Source organism: Pinus tabuliformis, chromosome 8 (genome assembly GCF_031772625.1).
Source record: "Pinus tabuliformis cultivar Carrire ecotype Pingquan chromosome 8, CPIR1, whole genome shotgun sequence".
NCBI classification, from domain to species: Eukaryota; Viridiplantae; Streptophyta; class Pinopsida; order Pinales; family Pinaceae; genus Pinus; species Pinus tabuliformis.
In genome coordinates, this window is record NC_142294.1 from 1,550,487,629 (window position 1) to 1,550,511,752 (window position 24,124).

At 37.3% G+C, this 24,124-nt stretch overlaps 1 protein-coding gene across 1 annotated transcript; it reads left to right on the forward strand.

Annotated features, from left to right (window-relative positions):
- The first annotated feature begins 13,463 nt into the window (after positions 1–13,463).
- Positions 13,464–23,946, forward strand: LOC149241841 (uncharacterized). The gene is made up of 2 exons (XM_089370672.1): positions 13,464–14,076; positions 23,531–23,946. Exons 1-2 carry the CDS (start codon positions 13,464–13,466, stop codon positions 23,944–23,946), a joined length of 1,029 nt encoding a protein of 342 aa, XP_089226798.1.
- The last annotated feature ends 178 nt before the right edge of the window (positions 23,947–24,124 follow it).

Genomic DNA, 24,124 nt, shown 5'->3' on the forward strand with positions numbered 1-24,124 from the left:
TTCGAAACGTATTATGCTATGGCTTTTTGGAGCTATTATTCATGGTTGCAAAACTATATGTTATCTTAATTTACCTTTAGTGGGCTTTGCTCACTTTCAACCTCTCAAAAACTTATTATGCTACGGCTTCTATTTGAAGTTATTATTTATGTTTGCAAAACTATTGTGTTAAACCTAATTTATTTTCCTTTTTAAAAAAAAGTTCCATGTGACGAGGGTCAATTTCATTATTTTTACTTTCATATTTATTCTTTTTTGATGCATACTATAATATGATTTAATTTAAATTTTATAATTATAGAATTTTAAATAATGATTTTTTTCATTTCTATACATTTTTTGAATTAAAAGTAATATATAACATTAAGAACAGTTTTTTCATAAAAATTATATAGGACAAAATTTTGCCTAGCTTCACTGATTCGAAAAGCTTAGGCAAAATTTTTTCCAATGTAATTTCTACAGAAAAGACTCTTAGTGTAATATAGATCACAAAAGTACAAATTCAGAAAGTTATATATGTATATAATAATAATATTGTTATTTTAAATTATTATTAAATCAATAATTTTAATTTGTAAATAAAAATAAAATTTATTAATTATTTTTCTTAATATTTCTTTAAAATATTTTAAATTTAACTAAATTAAAATAGATTTAAATGATAATGAAATATAATATATAATCATATTTAATATAAATGTTATTAAATAAAAACCCAAAAGTTCGTTTCACTGATCAAGATCTTGTAGCTAAAAGCAGCTTTTTATTGAGAGGTCAACTTGCCTCATAAAACAAAATATAAAAATAAATGTAATTATATATATAGTATTTGATTTATTTTATTTTATTTTATTAATTTTATAGTTCTTATATATGTATGTGTGAGCATAATTTGTGAGAAAAGTTTGTGATTTAAAAAATTATGATTTCAATGAATCTAAGTTATCAAAATCATTTTGTGGTTGTACTTAGATTAAGTTACAACAATTTTTCCATAACTGAATTTTAAAAGCTCTAAGGACTTAACCTCCATAGAATATACTATAATATTTTTAATAGTAGTCACAACACAAAGTTTGAGATTTATTTCAAAAGTAGTTATGTCTTTTTTTGGCCTCATGCTCATGTAAGGCCGATGAGTGGGATGTCTTTTTTCGGCAGCATGCTCAGCTAAGGCCAATGAGCGAGAACGATTGTACCTTATGTCTGGAGCATGCTTAGCTAAGGCCAATGAGCGGGAACGATTGTACCTTATGTCTGGAGCTTGCTCCAGTGGATCATTTCCACTATAGGAAACTTGGGAGGCTATCCAAATTGAGAGAAATGCCAAAAATATCAACAAAGCTGGATTTCAACCCTCTCCTTTTGATCCTCTTGTCTCTTCCCATTTCTTTTTATCTTTTCCATCCTTGCCCCTCTTTTTATCTTTCTAATGGTTAACTTTATTTTAGTTAATTCTCTAGCTTCTCAGTATTTTTCTAATCTTATATTATCCCTTCTTTTTTCTTTGGTTTTAAGTCAAATTTTTTTGACCCCCCTCTTTTATATAAATTATGTGCTCCTTTTGTTTTCCTTCTTTTCCTTCTCTTTATACTTCATATTAATATTTGATATTGTTTATAAAATCCTAAAAATGGTTTTTATAACTTACTCTTAACCCTCTTATTAATTTATGGAATAATATTAATATTAATTTATAACTAAAATTTATAAAAGTAAATAATATCTCCGAATATTTTGAAATGTGTGCTTCACCTCTTTATACCCTTTTTTGGTTTTAAATATATAACTATTTTATTAATTGTTATAATTCGTTATGATTTAACATTATATCCTAACAACTATTTTTATTAAAGTTCATTCCCTTATTAATTTTCTTAACTATATTATTATCATTGTGCTCGTAAAACCAATTTTATAACTATATTTATAATATTAAATAGAATTATAACTAATAAATATTAAATAATTCTTTTTTAGGATTTTTAGTTACCTAATCTCCAACGGCTAGTTCTCAATGGCTTGTTTAAACCCTGGACAATGATGCATCCTTGGTATTTATTCATGAATATTGTATGATTTTTCCACCTTGTCTTGAGGATGAACCACATCAATTGGTTCGAAACATGGACCCAATTCTAAAAAAGTGATTAATACGAAAGGCAATTATCTTCATAAAACTAAATTATCTATTTAACAAGAATAATAATATGAAGATGCTTACCATCAATGGCAGAGATCCCCTCAACGTGTAAGTTAAATACAAATATTTATTTCTAAGCATGAATTTTGAGATACATTACACCCACATTAAAATATTTTTAATTAATCAATTATACAAATAAAATATTAATAGAAAAAATTATATTTAAAATGGAAATTTAAATGTTTTATTATTAATAAATATTGAATATATATTTTATATTTTGTTTTGTATCAATTTGTAATGTCCCCAGGGAATTGTAAATATTTTATTACCAGTGTAAGAAAACAAACTGGACCAGATTGTTATTCTTTGATTAGTTGAATAATATTTTATTAATTTTTTGAAGCAAGGAAATGGTTGAGTGAAAACAAGTTTAATAACTTCTCATGTAAGAAGTATAAAAAAAGGCAGTTGCCAAGAATACCCTTATTGCCTCCCCTAACTAAAACACCCAGCGGAAAAAGGGGTGAGGGGAGGAAAAACTGTGCTGTTGCGACAAATGGTAAAGGGGGAAAAATGCTAAGTTTGGTGATGACCAGATAGCATTAGCATAGAGGGTACAACAAAAATTAGCTGAAGACAATAGTCTTGCAATAGGCTTAGGGGGATATTTGGTCTTGAAGACGAATCTCAAGGACGGGTGGATGACACGCAAGAACAATAGAAAGGTGAATAATGTCCGTTGGAAAATTGTTTACTGAAGAACAAGCAAGCAGTACTGTCGAAACTACTTAGACAATATTGAATGACGTAGAGGGAGCAGGCTCCCACACTGATATTTACTTTGGAAAGTGGTAGTAGTAGGGTTTTGATTTTCTATAGTATGTGAAATAAGCTTTATTGCATGATAGTTAAAAAATTTCGAGATACCCTAGAACAATATAGACTGTAAGAAAATTTTACAAAACACAGTCTTAAAGGTAGCAAAAGAACAGCTAAGCAGATAGGTTGCAACAGACAGACCTGAGATTCTGAAGCAGGAAAAACTATAAGTAGTTTCATGAAGTTTCTCGAAACAACTGGGTGATTTTCTTAAGTAATTATGAGTGAAACAATATTTCATTCAAGTAGTTGATTCTGTGTGTTTAAATGCATTCTTAATTTAGATGAAACAGTAATTCATTCAAGTAGTCGAATTCGTGTATTAAAATGCATTCATAATTAAAAGGAAATAGTATTTCGTTCAATTAGCCGATTCTGTGTATTTAAATGCATTCTTAGCTTAATCTACAGAGTAGAAGTAGTATTGCCTCTAAATTATGGTGAATGTTAAGCAAACTAACAATTTGTGCAAATATGCCCTAAACCTCAGGCAAAACTTAGAGACAAGAAAATGGAAATTCCTCATATATATTCAACATACCAGAAACAAAAAAGGGCAATTAACAAAGAAAGATTAAATATGTAGAAAGTATACTGAACATGTAGCCATTGGAAATTAAATTTATGATGGCGGGATTGCAGGCATTAGAGACAATCTCTCTAATCTACAAGCAAGTTCTTCAATGTTCTGATCAACTTCCCTTTCTTCAGGCGTATCAGTCATTAAACTGATATATTCATTTCTTTCTTTAACAACCCCCTAATCTGACTTCGTTAACACATAGTGGTTGTATTGGAAAATTCTTAAAAGAATTTCCCAAGTGTTATTGGCTAAAACAGTGGCTTTATTTGTATCGGGAGTAATTCTAAAAGAATTATGCCAACACACTATCGGAGGCTTTACAACACTATCGAGGCTTGCAAAGGAAGGACTTACGCATACACTATCAGGTAGTAATTCCACAGAATTACCTTATAACATAATCTCGCTTTATAATGTCTCTTTAATCTTTTCCCCGATGCGATATCACATCGGCGATCACTATCAGCGGCTTTGCAATGGAACACAAGCTCCGATATATTACGGACCCGGTGTATATATATATATTCCCCCCTATGTTGAGTTCGGGTTCGATACATGTATCGGCAGTCGCTCCAACCAAATGATCTCCTCCTCCGAACTAACGGACCCGATGCCTCCTTCCGAACTGCCCTATAAAGATTTCGGGTCCGGATCTTTCAAGGCCTCCGCGGACCCGATCCACTTATATACACTGCCTTTATAATTTCGGCGGGTCCGCTTTTCGGCGGTCGCCACAATTAACAATTCTCCCACCTCCGAAATGACAGACCCGGCGATAAATATATTGTAATTTATATGGCTTCGGCTCCGGATATGGAAAGCTCAGTCAGAGGTTTTGCGCTATGGGATCCTTTCGGACCCGAAAAGCTTTATACACCGGCCTCTATAACAAATCGGCTCCGGAAATTCGGAGTGCACAACTAAGTGTTCCAAAGGTTCTCCCCGACGCCGATATGGGTTCGGACCTGATATGGGTAAGAACTTACAATTATATTATTTCGCGTCCGCTACAACCACTTAATGAAAGATTTCAAGGATTCTTAGCATAAACAGAAATATATGCGCAGTTTTAAAATAAAAGTAACAGCCTGTATAAACATAAATGAAAGGGAAGGCGACTCAGATGTTAACACAGAGTACTGCAGCATGCGGAAAACAGTCACCGATTCAACACTATTAAGGCACTACAAAAAAATCAATAATCTATGCATGCATATTACAGAGTCATTTAATAAGAGACGCCGAGAGAACAGTTTTTAAAATAATGCTATGGCACTCGCTCCTCTCCTCTCCCCTCTCCTTGAGAGCTTCGCTGCCTCTTTATTTATAACTAAGGATAGGCCTTCTCGGTCCTTATCCGATACAAAGAAAAGCATGCTTTACAGGATGATTTAAAGTTTGAAAAGCTCTGTTACAAATAGCATGATTTATTGCTAGAATTTATTCAATTTTTAACTAAGAAAGCATAGAAATTGCAGGCTAAAGGACCCCACTCCCTTGCCTGTAAATTTTTTTGGATTTTTGGAATAATTTGGAAGATTTTCCCCTCTGAGTCACATGCTCCCACATCAGACTCCTGAGGACAAAATTCTTCATGGGGTCCTGTCCATGAGCTCATCTACAAATTTGCCCAATTTCTGTAGAATGTCTTCTGTAACCCGAGTAGCTTCAGCGATCGGCTGTCCCTTCCATTTCACAAGACACTGGAAATACTCTCGTTCCCTTGTCTTCTTATACACTTTCTTGTCCAGAATTCTTTCTGGCTGTAAATTCTTCGCTGCGGGTAACTGTTTTACCCAGTCAATCTCTGGAGTCTCTTGATCCTGTGTTGTATCATCTACAGCTTCATTCTCATACTTGTACAAGTCTGCAACATTAAAAATTGGTGATATTCCCACACCAGGTGGTAATTCAATCCCATAAGCATTTGCAGAGAACTTTCTCAGTATCCTGCATGGCCCAATTTTCTTGGATTTTAACTTATTATATGCTCCCTTTGGAAATCTCTCCTTTCTGAGGTGTGCTAAAACCAAGTCTCCAACTTCAAAGTTCATTTCTCTTCTCCTCATGTCAGCTCTGGTTTTATATTGAATGTTTCTGTCCTGTAGCTGTTGTTTCACCTGTTCATGTATCGCCTGCATTCTTGAAGCAAAGTCTTCACCTTCTGCACTTCTCACTTCTTCTTTTCCCAAATTCCTTAATTCAGATATTCCCCTTGGGTGCATTCCATAAACAATATGGAATGGGCTCTGTCTTGTGCTCCTATTTGGTGAGTCATTAAATGCATATTCAACTTGTGGTAACACTTGATCCCATTGCTTTGGATGTTTTGCAGTAAAGCTCCTCAAAAGATTGCCTAAACTTCTGTTCACAACTTCAGTCTGTCCATCAGTTTGTGGATGATAGGCAGAACTAAAATTTAATTTAGTTCCGAGCTTCTTCCATAGTGTTCTCCAGAAATGCCAACGAACTTTGAATCCCTGTCCGAAACAATGCTTTTGGGCAATCCATGTAATCTTACAATTTCTTTGAAAAACAAGTTAGCAATATGAGAAGCATCACTAGTTTTATAACATGGAATAAAGTGTGCCATTTTTGAAAATCTGTCCACTACAACAAAAATTGAATCGTAGCCTCTTTGAGTTTTTGGCAATCCTAGCACAAAATCCATACTTACCATATCCCAAGGCCTATCTGGAATTGGCAGTGGAATATACAACCCTGTGTTCTGGCTCCTTCCTTTTGCATACTGGCAGACTTTACAATTTCTTACATACTTCTCTACTTCAGATTTCATTTTCGGCCAGAAGTAAAATCTGTTGAGCTGTTCAAAGGTCTTCTCTCTACCAAAATGTCCTGCAAGTCCTCCACTATGCTTCTCTTTGATTAAATTCTCTCTCATTGAACAGTTGGGTATGCACAGCTGATTTTTTTTAAATAACAGTCCATCTTGTATAAAATAATCCAGCCACTTGCTCCTGTCCGCCAAAACAGGATTCTTACAAGCCTCAAATGCCTCTTTAAAATCTGAATCGGTCTCATATAATTCTTTAAGAAAATCAAAACCCAACACTTGGATTTGACTTTCTTGCAGCAATACACTTCTCCTACTTAAGGCATCTGCCACTTTGTTTGATTGTCCAGTTATATGCTTCAACACAAAATGAAAGCCTTGAAGATACTCTACCCATTTAGCATGTCTCTGGCTGAGTTTTGGCTGCTGCATTATAAACTGCAATGCATGGTTATCTGAATAAAGAATAAATTCTTTCGACATTAAATAATGCCTCCACTTCTTTAGTGCCTGCACAACTGCATAAAACTCCTTATCATAAGAAGAATACTTCCTTTTGGCATCATTTAGCTTTTCATTGAAATAAGCTATTGGTCTATCTTCTTGGCTTAAAACCCCTCCAATTGCTTCCGCGCTGGTATCACACTTAATTTGAAAAATTTTGTTAAAATCAGGAAGAACTAAAACAAGCTTTTCAGTTATTTTCCTCTTTAACAGCTGAAAATTTCTCTTTGCTTCAGAAGTCCACTTAAATGGTTGTTTATCCTTCTTTATGGTCTCAATAATAGGTGCATTAATCTTACTAAAATTCTTAATGAATTTTCTGTAAAAACTAGTAAGACCATGAAAACTCCTTACCTCAAAAATACTCTTGGGTGAAGGCCACTCCACAATTGCTTTGATCTTTTCTGGATCCATCTTTAATCCTTCAGCTGAGATAACAAATCCCAAGTACACCAGCTCCTCTTTCATGAATAAACATTTCTTCAGATTCAAGAATAATTTTTCTTGTTGTAGTTTCTGTAAGACATAATGTAAATGCCTCAAGTGCTCCTCTTTGGAACTGCTATAGACTAATATATCGTCCAGATATACTATTACAAATTTACCAATGAATTCTTTAAGAACTTCATTCATAAGCCTCATGAATGTACTTGGTGCATTGGACAACCCAAAAGGCATCACTCTCCACTCATATAATCCTTCATTGGTCTTAAAAGAAGTTTTCCATTCATCCCCTTCTCTTATCCTTATCTGATGATAGCCACTTTTAAGATCTAACTTTGAAAAATATTTTGCGCCAGACAAGCAATCCATTAAATCTTCAATTCTGGGTAACAGAAATCTATACCTGATTGTAATCTTATTGATGGCTCTTGAATCTATACACATTCTCCAGCCTCCATATTTCTTCGGGCTCAGCACTGTTGGCACTGCACAAGGACTCAGGCTTTCTTTGATTAACCCCTTGTCAAGCAATTCTTGCACCTGTTTCTTAACTTCTTCATTTTCTGCAGGAGTCATTCTATATGCTGCTTTGTTAGGTAAGCTTGCTCCAGGAATCAAATCTATATGATGACTGATTTTTCATATTGGCGGTAATTCATTAGGCAAATCATCAACAATAATATCACAATAATTCTCCAGCATTTCTTGAATTTCAATGGGTAATTCAGAAATTTTAGTAGAAGTCAATATTACCTTGGGCTTGCAAATTACAACAAAGTTTACCTCATTTTCTTCAATCTACTTCAAGTATTCTTTTCCTCCAAGCAACAAAGTTTTTGGACTAGTCTTCTGTCCCGATACATCTTCTTCTTGCAAAGGCAACAATGTATGATTTACACCATCCTTTCCAAACTTGTAGGTGTTTCTCTTCCCATCATGTATGGCTCCTCTGTCATATTGCCAAGGTCTTCCAAGCAATATGTGACACACGTCCATTGGCATCACATCACAGAAAATTTTATCTTTGTACTTGCCCACTTGAAATTCCACTTCACACTATTCACTTACCAACAGTTGATGTCCCTTTTGTAACCATGACACCTTATAAGGTGTTGGATGCTTCATTGTCTTCAGCTTCAATTTCTCCACCACTTCTGTAGAGACCAAATTATCAGTGCTGCCACTATCAATGATCATCTGGCAACATTTCCCTTGGACTTTGCACATTGTCCTGATAAAAGTTTTCCTTTGTGGCGGTTCAGCAGCCACCTCCTTCATTGGCTTAAGTAAGACTTTATTAACCACCAGAGATTCTCCTCTTTCTGGTGTATTTTCTTCTTCTGCTACCGCTGTCGCTGGTGCTTCTTCTTTAGCTGGAGCAACAATTGCGTTCCTCTGCTTTATGTCTGCATTCTCTGGGCACTCAAAAGCTCTGTGTCCCAGCGTGTTACATCTGTAACATCTTAATTCTCTGCCTCTTCCTCTGCCTCCTCTTCCTCTGGAAAAACTCCCTCTGCCTCTTGCATCACCTTCTCTGGGTGCATGCTGGGTTGAGCTACTGCTAGCTCCATCTCTAGGTGCTGTAGATCTTCCTCTACCACCTTGACTTCCTTTTCCTCTGAAAGTCCCTCTCCCTTTGGCAGACTGCTTCCTCATGAGTTTTTCCTCAGCTTTCAGCGCTATCTGATAAGCTTCCTCTACTGTTTTAGGAGACAACAAACTTATCTCATCCTGAATGTCCATCCTAAGGCCATTCATATATCTAGCCACCTTCTCATCTGTGTCTTGGGCTTCTCCAGCTCTTATGCTTACTTTATAAAACTCTTCTGTATACTCTTTTACTGTTAAAGCTCTCTGTCTAAGATTTTGCATTTGTCTAAACAATGTTTGCTGATAATTACTTGGCAAGAACTTACCTCTTAACTTTGATACCATTCGGCTCCAGTTCTTGATTGGCTGCTTACCAAGTCTCTTCCTTTCCGCCTGCACACCATCCCACCAGAGTGCTACATGGCCTTTTAACTTGGTGACAGCAAACTTTACTTTCTTCTCATCCTCTGTTTCCTCGTAATCGAAGAATTTCTCCATGCTGTTAATCCAGTCGATCAATTCTTCTGGATTCAATCCTCCTTGATATAGCGGTACTAATTGGTTCCATGGCCTGGCTGTGGATTTTAACACTGACTGAAAGAATATCATCTCAGGAGTAACCTGTACAGCTTTCTCCTCTTCCGCAGCTTCAATTTCGGGCTCACTGACATCTCCATCATCTATATTTCTATCTGAAGTTAATGCATCCACTCGAGCTCACAACTCTTCTACTGTTTCCATTAGTTCAGAATTTGCAGCAGGTCGTCATCTTCCACCACGTCCTCATCCTCTTCCAACTCTGAAAGCCATCCCTCTTCCGCTCCTGAGATTCAATTCAATGTCAGTTGATGGCTCTGATACCACTAATGATGGCGGGATTGCAGACGTTAGAGACAATCTCTCTAATCTGCAAGCAAGTTCTTCAATGTTCTGATCAACTTCCCTTTCTTCAGGCGTATCAGTCATTAAACTGATATATTCATTTATTTCTTTAACAACCCCCTAATCTGACTTCGTTAACACATAGTGGCTGTATTGGAAAATTCTTAAAAGAATTGCCCGAGTGCTATTAGATAAAATAGTGGTTTTATTTGTATCGGCAGTAATTCTAAAGAATTAATTTAACACACACAGTCACGCTTTATAATGTCTCTTTAATCTTTTCCCCGATGCGATATCGCATCGGTGATCACTATCGGCGGCTTTGCAATGGAACACAGGCTCCGATATATTACGGACCCGATGTATATATATATTCCCCCTATGTTGAGTTCGGGTCCGATACATGTATCGGCAGTCGCTCCAACCAAATGATCTCCTCCTCCGAACTAACGGACCCGATTCCTCCTTCCAAACTGCCCTATAAAGATTTTGGGTCCGGATCTTTCAAGGCCTCTGCGGACCCGATCCACTTATATACACTGCCTTTATAATTTCGGCGGTTCCGCTTTTCGGCGGTCACCACAATTAAGAATTCGCTCACCTTCGAAATGACGGACCCGGCGATAAATATATTGTAATTTATATGGCTTCGGCTCTGGATATGGAAAGCTTAGTTGGAGGTTTTGCGCTATGGGATCCTTTCGGACCCGAAAAGCTTTATACACCGGCCTCTATAACAAATCGGCTCCGGAAATTCGGAGTGCACAACTAAGTGTTCCAAAGGTTCTCCCCGACGCTGATATGGGTTCGGACCCGATATGGGTAAGAACTTACAATTATATTATTTCGCATCCGCTACAGCCACTTAATGAAAGATTTCAAGGATTCTTGGCATAAACAGAAATATATGCACAGTTTTAAAATAAAAGTAACAGCCTGTATAAACATAAATGAAAGGGAAGGTGACTCATATGTTAACACACAGTACTGCAGCATGCGGAAAACAGTCACCTATTCAACACTATTAAGGCACTACACAAAAATCAATAATCTATGCATGCATATTATAGAGTCATTTAATAAGAGACGCCGAGAGAACAATTTTTAAAATAATGCTATGGCACTCACTCCTCTCCTCTCCCCTCTCCTTGAGAGCTTCGCTGCCTCTTTATTTATAACTAAGGATAGGTCTTCTCGGTCCTTATCCGATACAAAGAAAAGAATGCTTTACAGGATGATTTAAAGCTTGAAAAGCTTTGTTACAAATATCATGATTTATTGCTAGAATTTATTCTATTTTTAACTAAGAAAGCATAGAAATTGCAGGCTAAAGGACCCCACTCCCTTGCATGTAAATTTTTTTGGATTTTTGGAATAATTTGGAAGATTTTTCCCCTCTGAGTCACATGCTCCCGCATCAATTTAGGACCCAAAACCCTAAATGAGACTTGGGTAAATTTCTAAGGCCGTAGCCAGAGATGGCCAAAAACTTGTGAATGTTAAGCCGAAGCGAGAAAAGAGTAATTATATTCATCGAGCTCAGCCGTTGCAAGACTAAACAGCAACAAGATATATACCCTAAGGGGTTAGGGTTTGAACCTGAAGACTCCATTATTCCCATGAACATATTTAAATTTTTATTTAAAAATAAAACATAATTCTCGTCAGACAAATAGCTTGTAACGAAATAATGAGAAGGTAAGAAGTAAAGAGCATTCGCATAGTGAGAGCAGTTAGTTTTAAACATAACCATACATAGAAAGAATAATAACTTTTCCGAAGAAATTCATAAGCATTTCCACCATCAACAAGGAATTGTTGTACAATAAAAAGAAAATAAAGCTTTTGCATTTATAGAATTTCATAACGATATTACAATTTTAACTGAGAGAATCCTTGAAAAATATACAGCAACCATGGTTTTTAAAGTTTTGTAGCAAGACACTAAGGAAATTAAATGACTATAGAAACCCCATGCATGCTGAACACTGGACTTGCCTTATTAATTATAACCCAGAAGCGGGAGCGGCCTCAGCCGCTCTAAAACCTTGCATACACCTAAATAATTTACATATTGTCCAAAAGTAAATAACCTAACATGGGATTAACAAGGAGCATTGTGCATAGCTCAATGCCGGTGGTTCCATATGACTAGAGCTTCAAGCTTGACAATACTATGGAATGATACACCCTCAGGCAGTAAGGCCTAGACCCTCAAAGTAAAAGACAGAGCAAAAGCCATTCGAGCTTACCCGGTAGCCAATAAAAACTCGAGCCCTATGTGGATGAGGGTGAAACCCCTTGAAAGGCACCTCGAAGGCGTGACCCCATCCATATTTCAAACCTGCAAATGGCAAACAGTTCAGAAAATTAGTATAGCAAACCCTGAACATACTTCCTGAGAAAATTAAAAAGGAACTATGACAGATGTGAACCTCCTCACCTGAGCCTCTGTAAAATGATTTCGAAACTATCTGCATCATGTGACTAGTTTGTAGAGCAAGCCATCCACCATGGCAAGAGAGCAGAGTCAAGCGCGAAGGAGGAAGGAGAAAAATGAATCGAGAAACCTGACTGGGAGGATAGTAAAACCCTCCAAATTACCTAGAGTTGTTGGATTAGGGTCGAGCAATATCCACCGTAAATGAAATGAAGGATCCTGATAAACACTGGCAATTCAAATGTGCGCATTAACACCATATGGCAGGTTGTGTAAATGACGAGCATATCAAAGGTGCACTGAGCTTGAGGCGAGTGCTGGAATCTGAGATGGAGGGACAGGTCATTAAATCCAAGATGGATAAGGGACTGTCCTCCATATACGGAATAACAACATCATAGCAGACTAATAATTTGTGACCAAAACCTTTGACTTATGGCAATATTGTGATGGTGTATTATCTAGTTTAGTTAACAACCCTTGTTGGTTTATTCATAGAGTTAAATTATAATTATCATTGTCTAGTAAGGGTAAACATATGTCAGTAAATAGTGTTAAGTAATTTTTTTTTTATGTTGCAAGCAGGGTTATGACATGTGGTATCAGAGCCCAGTTTACAAAGCTAGAGCCTTTAGCAAATGTGGTCAAACTAATATTATGTCTTGATGTTTCCTAATTAATGTTAACTCACTGATGTGTGGAGTACAGGAAATAGTAGGTTGTGAAAAAAACGAACAACGTACCAAACAGAAAAATGGCTGGCCCAGGAGCTGCTGCATTTCTTGGAAATAATCCTGAACTATGGATAAAGTTAGGGGAAGAGATGCGCAGTACTAATCATACCATATTAGAGGCAGTTCAGGAACTAAAGAAGAAGATGGCCCGCCTGTGGGAGGACAATGCAAGGCTAACCATGGAATAAGAGAATATTTTGAAGAGCTTGTCTGATAAGCAGAATCAGCACTAGTTGATTCCTAGCCCTAAGCGGGACCGAATGTCTGAGGAACAGGGCTACAATACAAAACTTGAAGGAACAGGAGGAGGGGAAGAACATCAGGAAGAGAAGTCGGACAATGCTTCAAAGCACCCCACATCAAAAAGGCAGCGAGTGGAATTACAAGGGGAATTCTAGAAAATTAAACCGCCACTCTTTGATGGAGAGATAAAAGAAGTAGTTGAAGCCTGGTTAATTAACATGAATAAATACTTTCAATTATATGAGTATGATCACAATCTAAAGGTTCGATTGGCTATCTTTCAACTGCAAGGAAAGGCCACTCTATGGTGGGAAGAGGTCAAGATTGTCCGCGGGGTAAGTGAACAAAGTATAACCTGGGAGAAGTTCCAAAAATTTTTCAAGGAAAGATATCTGATGGAACGGTTTTATGATGAGAAGGCAAAGGAATTTCATGATTTGCGGCTTGGACAACAAACCATGGATGAGTTCATCACCCGTTTTACCTCCTTGCTCCGTTATGTACCTTACATACGTGAGGAAAAGGCCAAGGTACAACATTTTGTTAGCAGTTTACCTGTGGAAATGAGGGAGAGAATTGAATTCGATAACCCAAAAAAAATGGATGAGGTTATACGAAAAGCAAGGATATGCTATCAGCAAAGCAAGCAGAAGGGTGAAATACCAGGCAGAAAATGGGCTGATAAGAAAAATAATAGAATGGCTATGGGCAATAAAGGAAATCAGAGCAGTGTTGGCAAAGGATTTTCGAAGGGACAAAACAACAGAAACCAGCCCAAAAACCCGCTTCAAATTAAGCCACCAGCTGAAACGAAATTCAGCGAGCAATCTGGTAGATTTGATAAGGAAGGAACAGCAAGACCCCCAGTACAATGTTGGGGATGTGGGGGGCCACATTATGTTAAAAAATGTCCTCATCATAAAGTCATCAAACATGTTTCACAAATATATGAGGCTTCAATAGTAGGCGATGTGGCTCGGAGCATTAAAAAATTAATGCTGCTCTCGATGATCATCAGGCAGATTATCAGCCAACTATGTTGGAGTTTGAATGTAAGATTTTTAATCAAATCGTATATGTTTAAATTTACCCTAGTGCTACCTTAAGTTATGTTAGTCCTAAGGTTGTGGATCATTGTAAATTATAGTCAGTTAAATTTAAAAACCCTTGGCTAGTACAATTGGAAACTGTGGCAAAGAGGCAGGTGTTGGCCAAGGTCAACAACTGCCCTCTGGAAATAGCAGGTTAGACTTTAAGGGCAGACTGAAATATACTTCCCCTTGGATATTATAAAAACGCTGGTCCATTATAAACTGTAAAACAAAAACAATCTGCTACAAGGATTGTTTCTTGGAAAACTAGTATTCCTAAAGAATGCTAGCTCTCTAGGTTTGGCAGCTACCCTAGAAACAACATTTTAAAGCAATTCAATGATTTCTTCTATGTGTAACAGATAAGAGAAAGATAATGGAACCAACCTGGAACTTCCACTTAATCCCTTGCTTGATCTCTCTCCCCATTGATAGATCCTGCAACTCCTCCCTGTACTTAACATTCTTGGAGAGTACCTGCACAAGTACAACAACAAAGAACCGTCAAAGCATCATGATATATTACAAAATAAACATTACAGAATCATATATATAGTGAACAAATGATAGCATTCACAAGTGATAACATTCACAATTGCACAATCATCTGGAAGAAAACTTGAAGAGCTTTATTAATAGAAGGGAGAATTACAACCTAGTTGTCTGATCCAACATCATCCTCCCAGCTTCAATCCTTCTTCACCTCATGAAATAGCAAGATCACTCCAACAAGAATACAATTCTCTCTCCTCACTTACAAACTATGAGCACTTCCTTTCAATTCACAACATTTCAGCCTTTTGATCTCTTGGAAATTGGAGATCCATTTATAGATGTTTGCAAGGGTGTGAGTCATCCATGGGGTTTGATTAGTGTCATTCCACTTGTTACAATTGGTTCCATAAGGGAAGGGATAACAGATGGGGCGAATTCAGAGAGGTAAGTGGTACAGGAGAAGTTTCTAGAAGATTCCATGAGCAACCATTTGTTAAGCTGTCCCAGACATTTGTCCATCCTCGGCCATCCCACCCTACAGAAGGCTTAAATAGTATGAATCACACCCTGGTAGTGTACCACTCAATATGCATCGCACTTTGCCAGTGGAGTAGTCAGTATGGTTCAATTCAGGCAATTTCTAGATGGTTTCTCAAATGGAACTTTTGGGGAATGATGTATTCAAATGACTATGTTCTTTTAGGGTATGAAACAACTCTTTAGGGGTTAATGAGCCCTAATACATTGACATATATGTTTGGGGTTGATGTGCCCAAATATGTCTATAACAGTTGCCCCCTAAAGCACGAGGTCGTAAAAATTCATGTCAGGTGAAATGCTTTCAAACTAGAAGGTGACCTACATTAGTTACAATACAATACATTATCATAATATGATTTTTATAATCTAGCTGAGGAAGGCATTCCCATGCTCAGCTTTATAAATTTCATTTCATGTATATAGATCAAATAGTTGTCTGCAGACACAGACTCGTGATTCTACAAATATAGAGTCACAATCCATGATTAGGATGACCATCTATGTAGAGCCTTTGTACATTTGATGTTTTTATATCCCTGAATATATCGCAGCCTGGATGGATGAAACTAGATCCGCGGTCTTCAAAATCGTTGAATCTTTGTTCGATGTATAAGTCAAACCATGTGAAGAGATGTTCTGAAGTCGAACATAGAAAGACATCACCTGATTACCAGCCACTGATGTGAGTTGTTAATAAATGCGAGAGGAATCACCAATAATGATAATGATCCTCAAGGTACTACAATACAATTCACGTGGTGTGAATATATGATCCGATGTTGAACACCACGCAAAATCTTTCGGTCGAAGGCCATTTATGCCAACCTGTCGCCGGAAGTGAGAAACTTGCCATTGATGTATGCAAGCTTCAAAGCACTAAAAGGGTTGTTTCTAAGTCATCTTCTTGGATAATAGGTTGATGTCGACAAGAAGCGACTCGTCATAGGAGGGCCTTCATGTATCCCACATTTACGACACGAAACGAAGCAAATGATTTCTGGAGGTGAAAATGAATTGACGACACAAGGTTCAGGAATGGCGGTCATGAAAAAATGAAGGTTGGAGGTATTGCAGTGTATGAGACACTAATTAGATGGCAATTTCTCAACTAGATGACTTCTCTTAAACATGTCAGTGACACTGAGATGAATTGGTTGTGTTAACCCTAAAAGATGGATGGTATGAAAGACCAATTGTATGATGACCGGTGAACAGAATAACCCAAACCAACTCAATAATGGAGATGAAGTGAAAGTGTCATGTTCAAGAGCGACTTGCTACCATAAATTCTTCAAGTTTTTTCCCATTTTTCCCCAGTCATTGCTAGCCAGCACCACTTAATTTTTTTCAAGCTTGAGGAGGATAAATTATGCTTGTTCTATAATTCGCCCTTCGGGAAAACCTGTTGCTATTTAATATTTTAATGAGTCTGGCGATAGTGAAACTCGGTCTCGTCTAGATGGAAAAGTTTGTCGCTATTGTTTTAACGAGTTTAGACAAGGATAATTGGGTCCTTTTCATGTTTAGAGAGTTTGAAAAGGGACAAAAAGAAAACTCCATAAGTTCTTTTTTGTAAAGTAATCCCTCAGGTCCGAAAAAGAATAAAATAATATAGGAGGGATGACATTTCCAATACTTTAAGGAGCTGGAAAGGACAAGCGCTTGACAATCTTTTCATGTTTAACGATTCTGAAAAGGGTTTAAAGAGGACTCTATTTTGAGGAACGAGTAGTGTCTAGGGTAGCAACTGGTTCTGGTGACATTGGAACTTCTCAAAACATGTTGATTGATGTGAAGAGGCTGGCTAATAAGACCACTCATTGCAATTGTTCCTCAAAGTGGGTAAAATAACCAAGTGAAAGCGTATGGTCAGCCAAAGAGATGGTGGTGATGAGATGAAAACAACTAAGGCTCAAAAGGCTGACAAAATGGCAATCACAAGGGTTAAAAATTGAAAATGGGTTCATTTTTAGACAAGCTTGAACCATGGGGAACTATGTTTGGATTTGGTTTCATGTTTACACAAGCTTGAAATGAAAAAGTATGCTTGAATTGGTTTACATGTCCCCAGCATGATGAAAAAGAGAATCTTCTGTAACCAAATGGAAGTCACTGCGGTGAAGCAGGACGGTTATCCAACACCTATTTGGCTTCGTTTAGATAGATAAAGATGAATGGTGTGATAGACCAATCATATAACCTACAGGGAAACTTAACTTTACAATTAGGTGCATGCCCCCCAAGCTTCATTACATCCACCTAAGTAGACAACTCATGGCTATCAAATGGATGGAATGAAGGTTCTTTTACGAGATCAAGTGAAAGAATTGACTTTGAACTTGGGACCTTGTTTCATTTTTTAACGAGGTTGACACAAGACAAGGAATCATCCTCGGACCCTTGTTTCATTTTTTAACGAGGTTGACACAAGATAAAGAACTAGCCTCGAACCTAAATCACAAATCATAAGTGGTCATTAAGGAGAGATCTGGTTCCAATGCCCCAAGTACATAATGTACAACATCATTGAATTGATCGTTAATTGATGTAGGTATGGAACAGGTTTCCACATAATTAACCTGTGGCAGGGATGGTACCATTGGTAAAAAAGGACCATTTAAGGAACATGGTTAACTAGGAGCCATATTTGGACCAAGAAATGAAAGCTGGTCAACGGTGAAAATCCTGCCTTCATGCGGGAAACAAATTACTCGAAAGAGTGTTGAAACAATCTCTCCCATGTCATAAACATAGTCGCCCCCAAGAAGTAAATTGTAATCTAAAGGTCCTAGGACTACCATAACATTTAGATAAACGGTTTTTCCTCCCAAGGTGATAGGTAACTAAGGAAGGATCCCTAATAGTCGATTGGTTCCTTTGTTAAAGCTCAACAAATTCTGTGTAACAGGCACAAGCGGTGGTGAACCGAGCACTTGCCAAGTAGTTAAGGAAAGGATAGTCATTGATGCACCTTCGTCTATAATAGTGCTAGATAAAATAATTTTACAAACTTGTACTATGATCTGGAAAGCCACATAAGAAGGAAGGCGGGATCCTACCAGTCGATTCCAATCAAAGGAAGTGACTAGACTACTTGCAGGGGGTACCGTAGAAATGAGAGAATTAACACCTTGAGTTACGAGAATTGGAGGATTTTCCTCCTATCTTGATGGAACAGGTGGACTGCATCCAAGCTCATTTGAATCTGAGGAAACACAAGGAACTTGAGTGGTATCATTTTCACTCTCTTCAGGAAAGGTACAATTAGCTAAAGGTGAAATCGGGTCAACTATTACCTCAACTTGTTGATTTTGGTTGGGTATAGACTCATAGGATTTACTTTCAGAGACAGTGGTTTGGACCGACGATTGATTTTGGTCAGTTGGTTCATCAACTAGTGAAGTATTTAGGGAGAGTTTCCTATAACCAGATGGAAGTTGTCATGGTGAAGCAGGATGGTTATCCAACACTCTTTTGGCTTCATCCAAAAAGGGACAAAGGTGAAAGGGGTGATTCCTTTCACATAACCTACATGGAAGCTTGACTTTTCCCTTCTGTTCATGAACTTTACTATCACTAGTTGATGGTGTGTTACCAACATGATCTCCAGAGGATGATGACATGGGATGGTGTGAACGGGAAGACCATTCTTTTAAGATCCGAGGAAAGTAAGGACAATTTTGATGAAAATGGTCTTCCGCAAAAATTATGCATGGATATTTGATTTTGTGAGGCTTAATGGACGGATTTTCATCAGATGTTGCATTCAGAGCAATGGTTTCTTGGTTTCCCCCTTGCTAAATTGGCTTCTTCTTCTTCTCCTTCCCTTTCTTATTCTTCTTAGCCACTTGGCTACTGGTATCAATATTTTCACCCAGCGAAGAGGAAGAAGGGGAGGAAGAAACAAATGAGGAAGAAGGCAAAGGGTCAACTTCAGGATCAACTGGAGGTTGATTTTGTTCAGTTGAAGCTATACTCGATTGTGAAGAAATCTTGAGATTTTGAATCAAAGAGGTTGAAAAGAACCATACTGGCAGGCCAATGGTAAGTCCCAAAAGGGACATTGTAGCCATATAAGGAGCACCAATATTTCCAAAGTAAGTAGAAGGACTAGGATTCCCATCAAAAGGAATTCCTTGATTAGTGGACTATGGATTTGTCGCCATATGTCTCAACGTAAGATCAACTAAGGAATAGGGATGTTATTTGTAGTCAATTAATTTTAACAACACTTTGGACACAACTTTGCTTTTTCAGTTTTTAAGAGTCAAGAAAAAGCTAAAGATGACTCTAGTCTCCTTCGATTTTTAATGAGCCTGAAAGGACAAGTGCTTAGATGGACCTTTTCTTTTAAAGAGTCGAAAATGAACGAAAGTGACTACTCTGGAAAATCTAGACAGAGGAATTACCAAACCAATCGCAAAATTGCAATATACACCTTGGTGATAAATTAAAGAGAAATTATAAAGGACTTATGTATGACAGTCAATCTTCCCGAATGCTGTGTTCAGTGCATTGCGATCAATAAGGCGACAGACCCAGTTTCCTATGGATAAAGGATTTAAGCCTATTGTGGTCTCCCAATATATATGCGATGGTACGGGGAGCACAAGTCCGTGATAGCACTTTTCGTATCAAGGAGGAGGAATGACCCAACTTTCAATGAAAATGATAGCTACTAGTTTTAATGGCACCGGAACACGTCCCTAGCCTAGACCTCTAGAGATGTTGCGTTAAGTTCCAAATCATTGTTAGGTTCATTGAAATTCATTTTAAAGTTGATCTTGCTTAGAGTTTGCCTTTCAATGGTTCACCACGTGATGATGATCTGAAATTCCTAAGATGCAATCTACAATGATAAACAATCTTTTTTTATTTGAGCAATGAAAATCCTAGCTACTAGCGAAAGAAGATAACAATGCTTTCAAGCAAAGAGCACACACTAGTGCATTTCCCTAAATCATATTTTCGCACGCAAAAAAAAAAATACTAAATGAAAATGAATGTATTTGTTTTCACTCTCCTTAATGTGAAACATGCAAAAAAGGGAAAACTAAATGCAACAAAGATCTAAAATATTTCACTCAAAATAACATTTTCGATAATTTCTTCTTCAAGAGAGAAAGGAAGACTCAAAACGACACTTTCGATTTTGAATAAAAATTCTTTCGACACTTTTAATGTAAACAAATCAAGTCAAATGCATCAAGAAAAGTTCAATTGATTATCAAGGGAAGGAAGAATTTACGACACTTCTTTTTTCAACAAAAAATGACAATTACGACACTTTTTGTACCAAAGCGACAAATCGACTAAAACAACTTTTCGACAAAGGATTGTAAATGATGAAAAAATACACAAAAAACATTCACTAATCCTAATGTAATTGAGGCTAATCTAAGTGATGCAAGTAAGCTTCAGTAAAGAGGCACTGTTCATTTGCAACAAAACAACGAAACAAAACGGAAAATAGGATAAAAAACCCTCAATTTCTAGATGGAAAAATAGTTCAGTCAATCATCGCACCTAGGCTTCACAAAAATTGAGATGCATCACCCTTTCTACACTCAGGAGGTGCTATTCATACTAGAACACAATGGAAGACAGTGCGATGGTCCAAGGAGCGTCACTGAAATGGGTTTTGGCTCAAATGTGGAGTTGTTTTCAATGAATTAAGTTGGGTTTTGATGAACAATTTTGAGCAAAGTATGATGGAATGTCTTGAGAGGTTAATAAGCTACCAAAAGGGCATATAGATGTGCTTGCAATTCAAAATTTTAATTCATAAACTAAACCAGAGGTTGACTGAAGCAGCATTCATCTACTATGCAATTGCAAAGAAAGAGTAGTTCGAAAGCTACGTGGATGAGTTCAGACTCTATCTATAGTTTATTAAATTGAACATAAAAAAAAACAATAACAACAAACAACCATCTATTTGATCCCTAGTGGAGTTGCCAATTTGTTTCTGGGAAAACTAGTATTCCTAAAGAATGCTAGCCCTCTAGGTTTGACAACTACCATAGAAACAACAGTTTAAAGCAATTCAATGATTTCTTCTATGTGTAATAGATAAGAGAAAGATAATGGAACCAACCTGGAACTTCCGCTTAATCCCTTGCTTGATCTCTCTCCCCTTTGATAGATCCTGCAACTCCTCCCCGTACTTAACACGCTTGGAGAGTACTTGCACAAGTACAGCAACAAAGAACCATCAAAGCATCGTGATCCATGATAGCATAAACATTACAAAATCATATATATAATGAACAAATGATAGCGTTCACAAATTATAACATTCACAATTGCACAATCATATGGAAGAAAACTTGAAGAGCTTTATTAATAGAAGGGAGAATTACAACCTAGTTGTCTGATCCAGCATCATCATCCTAGCTTCAACCCTTCTTCATCTCATGGAATAGCAAGATCACTCCAACAAGAATACAATGCTCTCTCCTTGCTTACAAATTATCAACACTTCCTTGCAATTCACAACATTTCAGCCTTTTGATCTCTTGGATTGGAGATCCATTTATAGATGTTTGCAAGGGTGTGATTCATCCATGGGGTTTGATTAGTGTCATTCCACTTGTACAATTGGTTCCACAAGAGAAGGGATAATAGATGGTTTTAGATCCCTTATTCATCCTTGGGAGAATTCAGAGAGGCAAATGCCATAGGAGAAGTTTCTAGAAGATTCCATGAGCAACCATTTGTCAATCTGTCCCGGAAAATTGTCCATCCTCACCCATCACACCCTATAGAAGGCCTAAACAGTATGCATCACACTTTTCCAGTGGAGCAGTCAGTATGGTTCAATTTAGGCAATTTTTGGATGGTTTCTCAAATGGAAGTTTTGGGGAATGATGTATTTAGATGACTATGTTCTTTTAGGGTATGAAACAACTCTTTTAGGGGTTGATGAGCCCTAATACATCGTCATATAAGTTTGCGGTTGATGTGCCCAAATATGTATATAATAAGGATGAGCTAGGAAAATGAAGGAGATGCAAGGCATTTCGAGGCCCGTGCAGGTTCGACCAATAACCGCTTCTCAGCTAGCAAAATGTATCAAAAAGGGTGTCAGGTTTATGCTATTCGGGTTGCTTATGCCAACTCTAAGGAGAAGACAACCACCTTGGATAGTATTCCTGTTGTTCAGGACTATGCTGATGTATTTCTAGAAGAGATACCTAGGTTGCCACCTAAAACAGATATAGACTTCACTATTGATTTGATGCTAGGAGCAGCACCGGTGTCCTGAGCTCCTTATCGTATCAGTATACTAGAAATGACAGAGCTTAAAATGCAATTACAGGAGTTGTTGGATAAGAATTACATCCGCCCTAGTGTGTCGCCTTGGGGAGCCCCTGTGCTATTTGTCAAAAAGAAGGATGGCACCCTTCGAATGTGCATGGACTATCGATAGTTAAATAAGTTGATAGTTAAGAACAAGTACCTTTTACCTCGGATTGACGAACTATTTGACCAGGTAAAAGCGGCGATTATGTTTTCAAAAATTGATCTATGTTCGAGATATCACCATATCAGAATCAGAGAGGAAGATATTGCCAAAACTGCTTTTAGGACTCGCTATGGACATTATGAGTTTGTGGTATTACCCTTTGGGTTAACCAATGCTCCTGTGACCTTTATGTGTTTGATGAATAGCATATTTCATCAGTATTTAGATAAATTCGTGTTAATATTTATTGATGATATATTGATATATTCCTGAAATGTGGAGGAGCACAAGGAACATCTTAGATTGGTGATGCAAACCCTCCAGGAACATCAATTGTACGCCAAGTACAACAAGTGTGATTTCCTTAAGGAATAAATTCAATACTTAGGACATATCATTACTAAGGATGGGATTGCGGTGGATCCCAAAAAGATTAAGACCATAATGGAATGGCCAGTTCCAAAGGATGTAGCGGATATTAGATCTTTCATGGGGCTGGCCGGTTATTATAGACGATTCATGGAAGGATTTTCCAGAGTAGCCTACCCTATCACCTCTCTGCAGAAGAGAGGGAAGACTTTTAAATGGACCAAAAAATGCCAAAAGAGTTTTGAATAGCTCAAGCATCTGCTCACCACAGCACCTATACTAAGCATAGCAGATCCCGCTAAGGATTACGTGGTGTGTACAGATGCAAGTAAGGAAGGAGTAGGAGGAGTATTGATGCAGGAGGGTAAGGTAATCACCTACGAGTCTAGAAAGTTAAAGGAACATGAGCAGAAATATTCTGTGTATGATTTGGAGCTGACAGCCGTTATTCATGCCTTAAAAATGTGGCGCCACTACCTAATGGGGAGGAAATTTCTGTTAATGACAGATCATCATAGCCTGACTAATTATTTCAGTCAGCCTACCTTAAATGCCAGACAGGCATGGTGGGTAGACTTATTAAGCGGTTTTGATTTTGAGATTAAGCATTTAAAAGGAAAGGAGAACCAGGTAGCAGACGCTTTAAGTTGGAAGGCACATTGTCTATACGAAAGCGGGGTGCAAACTACATTCGACGACATGATAAAAGCGGCAGCTGAACAAGATTTGAAATATTAGTAAATAAGATAAAGGGTTCAGATTCCAAACAATAAAGAAAATCAACAAGGGTACACTGTGGATGCTATTGGCACGCTGAAATATAAAAACAGGGTGTATGTGCCCAACCAAAAGGACATTAAAAACTTGAGTTTAGATGAATTTCACAAAAGACCTTATGCTAGACACCCAGGGTATG